The sequence below is a fragment of the Melanostigma gelatinosum genome, assembly GCF_949748355.1.
Source record: "Melanostigma gelatinosum genome assembly, chromosome: 24".
Classification (NCBI taxonomy): Eukaryota; Metazoa; Chordata; class Actinopteri; order Perciformes; family Zoarcidae; genus Melanostigma; species Melanostigma gelatinosum.
The window spans coordinates 4,097,061-4,109,758 of NC_136657.1; the positions used below are offsets into that span (position 1 = coordinate 4,097,061).

Below are 12,698 nucleotides of genomic sequence, written 5' to 3' on the forward strand. Positions count from 1 at the left end.
GATGAGAAGGAGGACGAGTGGCACAGAGAATGAATGTTGTTGCGATGTGAGTCATGACACACACACAGTTTCTGGTGACTAGAGAATGAATTAGTTGCTGGTGCGCTGTGGGGTCTCTTCACAGACGTGCAGCATGTTATTGAGGCTCCACAGGACGGACATCGCACTCGAATAGCCGGTTTTCTACTTGGCGTTTGAGAGCCGTTCCCAGCCGTTCCTCCCACGAAGCACCTTCTGTTAACGAACAGACACCTGATCTGATCAGACCAGACCTCAATAGACCCAATTATAATTAGACCCCATCCAAATGCAGTCGACCTCAGCAGACCCCAGACAGGCCGCTGTGGTGAAAATGCAGCAATATGATAATTATGTCCGGACAAATTAATCTCAAAATAATTAGTTTATAATCTTCAAAGACTCATTTACGGAAATAATTGAAAGTCCTATTTTCACAGGTCCAGAACAGGTGGCAAGAAAACCCTCCGCAGACCGGATTAGACTGAGTTTAATTTGGACCTTTCCTAGAATTTTAACATCCATCCTCAAGCCTTCGAACGATGATTTAAACTTGTGCTCAGGATGTCCGTTACCAGCGATGTGATGCTGAGCAACACAAAGGACAGAACGCTTGACGCAGTTTAATTGCTAAAATGATTGACAGAAGTTCTCTCCTCACACCGTCCACACAATCCAATTAAGCGCCGCACATTTTCATAACGGCGTAATTGGATCAGGTGTGCCGGTCTGGAGCGGTTTCTGATTGGAGTCAGATTGATGCTTTGATGCGGTCTGCCTGGGCCGGAGGACTTCCTCTCAAAGAGCCCTCTTCACTTTTCTTTCCACTCCTCCTCTTCCCTTTTCCTCCGTGGGCTTTTCTTTTCTTTCGAATGATTTGTTTACCCACAATTCCCCTGGGTAATTAGTGCTGTGATAATAACTGGTGTTGGAACCAAACACACCCACTCACTGAGCAGTGCACAAACAGACACACACTCATATACATAACCGTTGAGATGAAAAACAACTTGCAGTCGCATTAAGCAACGTTCCAAGTAGAGCAAGTCAAATATTCTCATATTTATGAATAATCAAACTGCAAAGTTGTCATTTGATTAATGAAACATATTTCTATGGAGTAAAGATAAAATAAAAAACTAGGGTTTGGTGATAATTCATTACTACTATTCATTAAATTCTTATTAAAAGAGCAGTTAAACATAATTCATTGCAATTTGCAATTGCTTCTCAAAGGGCAGTTTTTGTGCTTAAATTGAGCCAAATATAAACTTTCGCGACGTCCTATGAATAGTTTTGATAAAGGGACGAACTGACCTATGAAAGAACACACTGTACAGGTTACAAGAGGTGGAGTCACACTTCCGTAGTCCCACCACAGGGATTGAGTCACAGTTCAGCATTGAATTGAACTCCTCGATACCATCACTGGAACATTAGACGGATGGGTTGTAAATGATCGGGCTCCATCACTCTTTAATTACACAGCCATCAGTAATTCTGTTGACATTCTTTCATCATAGATATGCTTTATCTCCGATGTCCGTTGCCAATACATGAATAAATCTGCTCAGAAGTCATAGAAACGAGACGCTGCTTTTAATTTCAGAACTCTCACGAGATCTGTCACGTTTTTGAAGGTTTCTTCGGGATCAAAGCACTCCAGTGATTGCTGTCTGCACAACCATGGGAGCGTTTCGAAGATAATCTGATAATCGCGAATTCGGCATACTTTTAAAATTGTGCCAATTTGCTGTAATGTTGGCACGGTTCTCTCAATCTTGTCTGAGGGGGCCCACAGTGTCAGACTTTGAATACGCCTGGTTTAGAGCGATGATAGGAGGGTTTGGATTTCCCCACTCTGGTTTTAAGTGTCTTCATTTTCGACCCTCAATGGACGAGGGAAGCAAAGTGCTTCTTGCATCAATTTAGCATGTTTTGGAGCGGGATGCTAAACATGTTGACGTGCGCTCCTCTATCTCATTACGGTTTGCTATTCGGGCTAAGATGCACGCATCTATGTACGTGCCATTCAAAAGACAACAGCGTGTATGTGTGCAGTGTTTTCACTTCCACTAAATCTCTGCAGAAATGACAAATGAAAAATAAGAAGAGCGATGGGAGACAGGCTGAGGGAGAGAGAGAGAATCCCCTGCTGTGTTTCCAATCAGGAGGCGTCGTCCTCCTCACTGGGTGATTTATTCTCTCCTTTATGTCCCAATTTCCAACCCCACCCTCCGTTTCTTTCAATCATTCTTTCTCCACGTCTTCTTTATGCGGGCAGCTTGTGGCCGTAGCCATTTAGAAAGGACGACAGAAACCCATGGAGGCAGGCGGCGTGGTTTGAAATGACTCACCTGAGAGGCTTTGTGAGCTTTTCTTCCTCACCGTTCACTTTTCCTCTCTGAATTCAGTCGAGCGTAAGTGTTTCTTATTCAGACGAGGGGCGAGAGACGCCTCGGCATCAAACATCTTTTATTCTAAAAGCAGCATTAAATGATGCATGACGTCACTGGCCGACATTAATAAGTGTCTGGCACTGCTCTCTGCACGCCAGCAAAGACCGTCCTCCTCAACAGATGAATAATGAATCCGGGGTGCAGGTCAAGACTAAATATATATCATTTCAGTTAATGAAAAAATATTAAGCTCCTCCTAGAACAATCACACACAATCAGAACCATGGTTACCAAAGGAGAACATTTGATGTGTGTGTGTGTGTCGCTGACAATAAGTAGAGCGTTCATTCATTATAACCTTGTTTTGTCGCCAGCCAATCATTTAGTCACATTTCAAATCCCAGCGAGTTCCCCCCCCCCCTCTGCACCTCCCTCCATTCATCCCCTAGACCCACAAGTGTGTGTGTGTGTGTGTGTGTGTGTGTGTCTGATCCCTCGCAGGCCACCCAACCCTTCCTTTAATAAGTGTCTCTCTGTTAGCATGAGTGGATGTGGTGGATCACAAGATGTAGCGCATTATATGTTGAATTAGCAATGCAAGTGTGTGTATTTTTCGATCCCTCGCGCTTGCATTCCCCCCCCCCCCCCCCCGACTGACCCCTCCCTCTCAGCGCTGGTTGGTTGCCACGGCTACAGTGTCGCCTCTCTTCCTCATGTTGCTATGAGACTCGGACCGCCAGACCTGAGCTGAATGACAATGTGTCTGTGGCTCTGGCATGAGGCCCACGGCAACCAATAAGAGGCGGTCTAGACAAACACTTCCCAATCGGGGGTCTGGGGACCTCCGGGGTGATTGTTTGGGTTGGCAGGAGCCCCGTCAGCCACATGAGGGGCAATTTAATAACACTATTTATATCCTCAGCAACTGTCTCAGTGATAGAATGTGAATCATTGAATCATTTCATACCAAAAGATGATGAGAGTTCCCTCATGAACCGTGATAAAGATAGGAAGATTCTTGTATACAAGGGAAGATAATAAGCGATAGTTAAAGCTACATGTCTTTAGTATTCAAAATGGGTCAATGATTAAGTACAGCATGAAAGGATAACCCACCGGAATGCCACGTACCAAATGTCAGACAGAGTTAGAGCCTCGCTGGTGAAGAAGAACTGAGAAAAACCAAACCAGAGCTAAAAGATTATTGGGTTTAAATTTCACCTTTTGTCATCGTGACAGAAAATCCAAGTCAGCTTGATGTGTAAAATGCCAATTACTTCTTGAGGCGACAGCGTGTCAGATGAGTTTCCAACATGTTCCACTTCCTCCAAGTGGCTACAACTATATGCAGCTTTGAATTATTGTTGATTTGAATGATGTCTGGTGATCTTGGTATTTTTCTTTATATACCTCTTGATACTGTGTATGCATAAATAAATCAGTTGTACATACACTATCTATCTGCCACATAATCTGAGTGTGGTAAGTATCGCTTGTGTTTTGGTTTATTGGCTGAAAAATAATAAAATTTTCCCACAAGAATTATTCAAAATGTAATTAAATCTTACATAACTACTTCTGCTTTGTGTAAAAGGGAATCTGTTGGTTTGCTGACTGCTTTTCTCACACTGGCTCAGTGAAGACACTTGAGTGGGACTTAAAAGTCACTCTGGGAAATAGTGCACCAATAGTTGCTCATTGGATCGACCAGAAAGTGGTTGATGATTTATGTCACATTGGGTTCTGAGCCCCAATGAGGAGGCTTGCTATCCCAGACTGATCTCATGCTGTGTTGACGCCACATTAGAGAGCAGTGGAAACGCGTGTTATTGTCCTGAGCTTCGGCTTTTTTTGTAGCTTGAGAAATTGCAGTTTTTGATTTGTTTGAAGCCCGACTTGCCTCGACTCCGACCCCTCCAAAAGAAGTGTGTTTCATCTCAGGCTGCCATTGATACTTGCTGTGTGACTCAGTAGTGCTAGAGGACACTAGGGAGACTCAACTTTTCTCCCAGTAAGAATAACACCCTGATTCAGTGCTGAAATAGGCTCCGCTGAAGGCTTCCATGGAACAGAGTTCTGACACATAACATCAGACCTGATGTGGGTGGGAGGAAGATTTATTTTTTTCAGGCTTTGTGTCACCAGAATCAATTTTTATTTCTCATCCTTTTAGTTTGTTGTTCATGTGCACAGAGAGAGAGAGAGTCAGTGTTCGGCTGCTCCTCCCCGTCTGTGGCTGGTCAATACGGTGCATGGTTTATTCTACATTCATTTTAAGTGTTCAATAAAAGGTTTCGTAATCAAAGTTTTCTTCTACCGATCAGGTGGTCAAAGGGTCCTGGGGAACTACTTCATCAGTTTCAGATTCATAAGTAAGGTCTTTTTCCCCACATCGTATGAATTGTGCCTCTTTCTGTCTCTGTCTGTCTCCTCAGGAACTGTTCACAGCGGAGTGTAAGTTCAAGGAGTCGGTGTTTGAGAACTACTATGTGATCTACAGCTCGATGCTCTACAGACAGAAGGAGTCGGGCCGGGCCTGGTTTCTGGGCCTCAATAAAGAGGGACAAGCCATGAAGGGAAACAGGGTCAAAAAGACCAAACCAGCCGCACACTTCCTGCCTAAACCTATAGAAGGTAACGCACAATTACACACACATGAAACCGGGTTTTTGACCAGATTTCTTATGATGATTTCTGATGATAAGGTTTATTGGATTATAGAGTAAAGACACACCTTTTCCTCACATTCTTTGTTTCTTTCCTTCATTCATTTCCATCCCTCTCTTTCTCCTCCTCTACACTTCCTGATACCTCTCTTCTGATCTCTTTCTTTTCCTCAATTCCTTAATCCTCTCTCCTTCCTCTCTCCTCCCCCTTCCTTTCTTTCTTTCCTCCCACCTGTTCTCCTCCCCCCTCTCCCATCCGCCTCTTTTCTCCCGCCGCTCCTCCAGTTGCGATGTACCGAGAGCCTTCGTTGCACGACGTAGGGGAGGCGGTGCCTAAACTCGCCGGGGGCCCGCCTTCCAAAAGCACAACCAGCGAACCCGTGGTCATGAATGGCGGCAAACCAGTCAACAAACCCGACAAGGAGGCGACATAACCTTGCCCCCCCTCCCTTTTTACCCTCCCCTAGCCAACCAGAGGCCAGGAAAAGAAAGGGACTCGCCCCACTGCTGCGCGCTCAAAAACAAACAAACTGCAACAAAAGGTAACCAAACAAACAGCAGCTCAAGTTCTGACTGGTCAGCAGTGGGGCCGCAGGTCCCGCCTCGCCTCTCTCCCTGTTGGACGGATCTGGTGTTGTGGGGCGGAGCCAGAAGGACAGGGGGGCGGGCGGGGGGGGGGGGGGAAGAGGAGGACGAAGACCGTAAAGTCAAGCCGATGCCAGACAGATATTTTGGAACTGGGACAACATGCCCTCAAATGGAAGACAAAATTACTTCTTAAAAATGTCGTCCTCACCGGTATTTTTCTGTGACAATCTTTAAGAATTCGGGCCCCGTTTTTCCCTCTCCTGATAGTACCGTTTTCTGTTGCCAGGTACGCTTGCCTGCTGGTGGCTACACACACACACACACACACACGCACACATGCACACAGCTCCCGTCCGACATCGACCAGTCGGATTCGATCTTTTAAATAATGAACAGATTAAAAAACAAACATCAGGCAAGGAGAACGCTTTAAATACCAACCACAGATGATTCAGCGGCTGCTTAGTCATCGATCAATTAAGACGTGGCACGGGACATTCTGTACTAAGCTTACAATGAAATGGACTTGTGCATTACATGCAATGCAAACCCATCGTACGGCCTGTCTGCAATTGTAATCACATACTATATTGCTGTTTGACACGACACAGCTTAAAGCATGTTTGTCTTTTCAGTTTGTGTACATCTATCTCTGGTTTATTATTCTGCACACACAGAGCACTAGTGACTGTCGAGCTGCATCGTTGTACACGAGACAAGTTGTTTTTTTCTGTTCCCTTTACGAAGAGCTATGAGTTGCACATCGCTGACACAAGTGTAGCTCAGGAGAGGAGATCAAACGACGCGTCAAATGAGTGTGTAGCTGAAACCGGAACGATTTCCACCAATCCGTTCTTTGTAGCAACACAGAGTACACGGGAGTCACGCTGGTGTCCGAGCAGCATGGTAGCAGTCGGCGTTTACATGGAGTAGCAGATATTGTCGAGGGTGAAACCCCAAGAACGGTCAGGCGGCCGAATACAGTAGTAGTATTTCTCTTTCTGTTGCCTTCCCAAGTACTTGAAGTTAAAGGTAGTAATGAGGGTAATAATGAACAGGGTAAGTGATAACTACGGTATCGCTGTCAAAGATGATGTGGAGTATTTAAAATGAATATCAATGTTGTATAAAGCAGCGCAAAGTAAAGTACAAGTACCTCAACATTGTACTGAAGCACAGTTCTTATACAGAATATACAAGATGTGGTTACTTTCCGCCACTCGACGCAGGATCCAAGTGGATGAGAGCAGATCTGATCAACAAACAGCACACATTGATTGCAGTGTCAAATCAAAGTACTGAAATATGGCTTTTGGTGAGACATAGAAAACTACATGGCGGAAAATCAAAAGCCTTGAAATGAAATTAAACCAAATAGATTCCCATGCTTTGCCCTCTCACTGTGACAGTCAACATGGCACCAATCTGTTCTGGACCTGAATCCTGTTCAGCCCCCGGGCTTTCCGTTTATTCCTCTTTCTTATCAGACAGCAAGACTAGACGCCAATTAACTGCTCAGAAAGTTACACCAGTAGTCCGTCACATTACTGAGGAGACATTAATACTGTGATCCCACGCTTCACATGAGTGTCAGAGACAAGGAGGCAGACACAAATGACTTCAGTCAGGAACAGGAAACTGCACATCCCTCTTGCTTTGAATCCCAATTTTAGGCAAAGTAGCCACTTTGCATATCAGATCCTTGAAACGCTGTCATATTTGCTGAAGATGAGTGACCTCCGCTGACATTCCCGCAGCTACAAAGAACAAAGCATCCGCCCGAGAAAATAAAACTAAATACACAAGGCTGCATGATTAATCCTGGCAACCGCCTCGGCAACAGGTGTGTGTGTGTCACTCCAGTGTGTCACTCCAGCGTGTTTCATGTTGTCGCGCTGCGTTGTACTGTACAGCGGATACACAGCGCTACGGAAGAGACTGTGAAAATACAAGACAGCTCACAGTGTTTATAATTGGCATTTCTCACATTTGCTGCTCACACGCAACACATTTTTCTCTCCTCTGAGCTCATTAGCTGGCGTGTGGCCGGCCAGCTCACAATATAGTTTCATGGACCCGTCTTTAATACTGTTTTGAAAGACAAATATTTGAGATTTCTGATTCCAAAAAAAATGCAATTCATTAAAGCCAGAATGTAACAAAATATATGTGAAAAAAAGAGCGATCAGAGTTTAGCATTTTAAGTTTCTGTGTAATCTCGCCGCTAAAAAAAACCGTGAAACGTATTGCTGCTGTTGGATCATCAGAAAGTGTTTTTTTTTTGGCTGGATGGTAGTGTAGGTGCTCGCCATGCGAGCGCGTCTCATCCCCAGCCAAGCTCAAGATGCAAGATCCAGGGCGGCTGCAGATTTATGCTGAATGCTCAGCCTTGCTCGGTTCCAGCATGGGTTTAGCCAAGATTTACAAAACTCTCAAAGTGGCTTGATTTAAGCTCTGTCCTGTCTAATTTTACTTGAAGAGCATAGTGGTGATGAGGTGTTGTGCTTGTCTCACGTCAAACAAATGTGGATGTAACATAATATTGTGGTGTCACACTCGGGGTTACTAGCATAACGGTAAAAAAAAGAAAAGAAAAGCCCTGACAATCAGGTCTGTAAACCTTTTTTTATTTTGTAATGTATCCTGTGTTGTCTAAGAAGCCACTTTAACTACACATAGCGTACAATGTTTTTGTGCTCGTTAGGAGATGTTGCCGAGACAAGACTCCGGGACAGCGACCGCCATTCACTGAATGATTATCAAGCAGCTAATTAGTCTCCAGTGCTGGCAGAGAGAAAAGGCCGACCGACTCGTCCTCTGTTCAGAGAGGCCCGGCTTGTTCGGCTAGAAGTCGGGTTCACGTCCTGTGAAAGCAGCCATTGAAGATCTGTGGCACATGCTCGAGAATTAATGATGGTTCAGGACAGAGAGAGAAGAAGCGACTTGTTTCCTGGCTACTGAGCAAAGACACTGCTCTCCACTGGTGTTTAGCCAGGTACCAACAATGATGAGAAATCTAACAGCGGGCTCTGCCCAGGAAGAGAGCAGAGGATTTAATTAGAAGTGAGCAATGGCGACAACCTTGGCTCACTTTTAATTTCCACATACAAGCGCCACTCGTCCTGTAGCTGGAGGCTCGCAATGAACAGAAGCACAGCAGAGGCTTTTGTGACCTGACCACTGCAGTACAGGTGCACTTTAGAGACACTGGAACATGGAATGGTTAGTTCGCACTGTTGGTTAGCCGCTCTCCCTCAGGTTTTCTTTGCTGTTTGTTATTTTTAAATTTTTTTCCATTCCACTTTATTCCTCTGACAAAAGACTGCCTTATTACATCTGATTCTGAAAAGAGACGGTTGACGCACTCTCTTTCCAGATTTTATTTTCTCTGAACACTCTCATCTCACACACACACACACACACACACACACTCGTCATCCTACTTTACGTTTCAATTATCCTTTGATCCCCAATCTTCTGTTCACTGTAACTATGCTAGCTTTCGCTCTCTGCTCGTTTTGTAATCATGCGGCCGGAGAACTTATTCCCACCTCCTCTTTTCTCCTCCGCCTCTCTCCGGTTTGGACTCTTTCCCACCTGTTGCATGTTTTTCTTTAAAAGAGGAAAGACGACTGGGGCTGATGCATGTGGTAATTTAGGAAATATGTTATCGTGAACGAAAACATTTACAGCGTAGCACCAGTAAAACTCTGCTTCTGGCTCATTTCTGCCGTCGGTTTGCACCGGTTGATATTTGTGTCATTAATGCGTTCAAATGGCATTCCTTTGTTCCCCTGTGGCATCACATGCAACGAACAGGGACATATTGTTTTTGAAGCATAATCCATCATTGCGATAATGGAGCAAAGGACGAATGAATCAAATTGACTTCATATCACTAACACAGTTACACGAATGCATGTCTTGCGTGGGATATTTTCAGCAGAGCATCAATATTTAATTCTGTCTGAGAGCAGGAAAATTATAACACAAAAAAAACAGGAAGAAGTCATTTTTTTGATATCCTTTGCTGCTTCTTTTCACAATGATGGATTGAGCTCGGGAAGTTATTTTTGGTACTTAGATTTGGAAATAGTTGGTGGTAACAAGCCCTGATCCAGGACCATCGTACTCCATTCAGTATACCGGACTCGAACCTCCAAACACACAAGATGGTAGATCTTCATGTGACTTTTAAGCTGCGCAAAATAGATGTGTTGTGTTAAAAAACACGCAAATGAATTTCCATTGAAGTCCAAAGAAAGATGGCGCAGGGCTTGAGTGTAGCTTGGTGCTGCCTCCTGTGGTCTCACTCCAGGAACGAATCCAGCACCATTTCTGATTGGACCTGGTCTTTATTGACTTCAACGAAAGAAACCATGACCTGGTCTTGTTGTTCTTGCCTCCAGTAAATTTGTATTTTCAAAAATGATACCAATTTCCGGAGCAAGCTGTGCAACATTTTTTTTTAAATCCTTGATATGTAGTGTCGTGGTCCTGGAACAGGGCTGATGGAAGCTAGTGCACACATGTAATCACATGCTCAGTGAGACTGTGATTAGTCGCAGAGCAGGCAACACATTGAATGAAGTCAGAGATTTACAACAACCTGCCGTGTCTTTCTAATGCAAACCATGCTGGCGATGAGTCAAAAGCAAAATGTCACTGGTGCTAAACTTAAAGGAGATTACTCTGTCTGTCAGTAATTGTACAGTTACCTTCACATACATATTATGCAAACAGTTTGTCTGCACTGTACAGTTTGTGTCCAATCCATTGTATAAACACAGAAAATGATATTGAATAAAGGATTTATAGAAAGGAAGTGTGAGTTTAATTGTTTTACTTTTATATTAACTCATCATTTCTAGATATCATCCCTGACTTTAATCCTCACTTCAACATTAGGACTCACTTATAAGTTTACAGTTCATCCTTTGTGTTTGTGCTGTGTTATCAGCTGTTAAGCAGCAAAAAAAGGTTCAGTAAGTTTCACAGAATATAACTCTACAAATGAAGTCCCATTGTCTGTAAAGGAATCGAAAAACGGTCTCAATTTACTACCGCCCGCCACGGAGAGACCCAGATTCGGTGAAGCTCTGAGCTCTCCACCACCGCCGACACCACGCCGCTGAAGGCCCAGGCCGTAATGCTGGACCCGCTGGAGGGAAGGGAGAACCAGAACCAGGACTGAGCGCAGCAGACTGTCAGGTTTTCTAAAGGGACTCTGGTGCTCAGAAACAATACCACTTTTGTCCACAGGGGCCGCCAAAATCAACACAAAACAAAGTTCCGCGCAGTAGCTTTAAACGCAAGTGTTGTTTTTTGTAGGCTCTGTCGAAAACGTCTCAAGCAGCAACACAAAAGGTTTTCCATATTATCTTCACCAGCATGTAACTATTCAACTCGTATCCGCCACAGTAAACCTGCCCGCTTTACCCGGCTGGTAATCCAGCCTCGGAGACAAACAGAGTATGATGGAAGCGCCATTAAACAGCTCCACTATCAGGCAGACGTGGGTGGAGAGAGAGAGCTGTGGAGACAGGTTGACAGGCAGGAAGAAACACACACACACACCGCACCACCTGGCCTCCTTTAAATGACAGCTGAACCAGCAAATACTGTAATTAAGTGGATGTCATTAGAATTTGCATATGTAAATGTAATGTAAATTAGGTGTACTTTGAAGGGCAACATGGTGTTTAATTAGCAAGATGTGGGTTATAAAGAACTGTAATTTTAATTATGTTCAGTGAAACGCCGCATGCTTCATCTCTCATTCAAATAGATGTTTTTTTTGTACTTTGTATCCCTTGTTACTGTAAAGTATTGAGATTTACATCGTGGACTGTGTCATGATTGTATTTACTGCATCACACCCCAGTCTTTCTCCTGTCTTTTGTCATTTGAAGTGTTTCGTTTCACCATCTGTTCTGCTGTCTCGTGCGCTGTCGCATCGTTCGTCGCCTCCTGCAAAACTTTTCTGCCGTCGTACTTTGTCATTGCGCTGCACGTGCGAGATCCGTCACCCTGCAGACAATTTCATTTCCTTCAGTGTGAGCAAAGTGATGTTTAGAATGCCGTCAGCTGCTCATCTGTTGTTCTGGCATGTCCCTGTATGCAATACATTACATATGCTGGATAGGCCTCGTCGTGGAGCTCTTATACTCTGTTATCTTTCTCTGTGTACACATCCATCATATATTCAAGCATCCTCTCCAGACCGTGTAATTGGTCATTGAAGAAGTCAGTGACAGGATGTAGACCTGCCTTCATTTCTTTGGCTCCGGGGCCACATCTACCATTAAATGCACTGAGGTTATGTCCTTAATATTGTTTCCTGTCTGCCTCTTCACTGTTGACTCTCCAATAACGGCGAAAATGACAACAACAACAACATCATCATCAGCCCATAGGTGGGTGGGGTTCTGCTGGTGAAACGGGTGCTCTAAACATCCCGGCTACGGCCCTGTTGGACTCCACCGCGTGTGCCTTGACTCATTAAATTAGAGCACGTTGGCCACCAGCTGAACTAAAACATCCATAATGCAGAAAGCAAAATGGCTGAACAGTAATCTCTCATTAAAAAGCAGCCAATTATAGCCGGAAAGCAAAATGACATTTTGTTATCACATGGCACAAAGTGTTTTGATTTCCCGTCTTTTTGATGAATTTCATTAAAACGGCATCGGGTTGTGATTTTTGGTCTCTTATCTGCCACGCACGCACACACACACACACACACAGATAGTGTGGCCGTGCCAAAGCAATGTGTCTGAGGTGGCGTTGAGAGCCTGTTTCTGTCTGCCTCATTATCATCAAAGACAACAGGCGCTCCACATGCACACTCACACTTACATGCACACGTGCACACAAAGGCGTGCGTCATAGATGGCTTTCATAGGAATCACGGCCACTTCAAGCTGCTCCATCAACCGTCAGCACGCACAGTGACCTCCACTGCGATTTAAATTCTCCTCTGAACCGACATGTTTGCAGGTATTTCCTCGTCTGAAGGCTGAAACAG

At 44.4% G+C, this 12,698-nt stretch overlaps 1 protein-coding gene across 2 annotated transcripts in view; it reads left to right on the plus strand.

Moving 5' to 3' along the window:
* The window catches only part of LOC306797377 (fibroblast growth factor 14-like), a gene marked incomplete at both ends in the record, with an annotated part of 38,607 nt that extends 33,090 nt beyond the window's left edge, over window positions 1–5,517 (plus strand). For both annotated transcript variants that reach the window (XM_079296715.1, XM_079296714.1), the window contains 2 exons: window positions 4,853–5,051; window positions 5,369–5,517. In XM_079296715.1, the coding sequence (XP_079152841.1) occupies window positions 4,853–5,051; window positions 5,369–5,517 (348 nt within the window). The remainder of the gene's footprint in view (window positions 1–4,852; window positions 5,052–5,368) is intronic.
* Window positions 5,518–12,698: the final 7,181 nt, after the last annotated feature.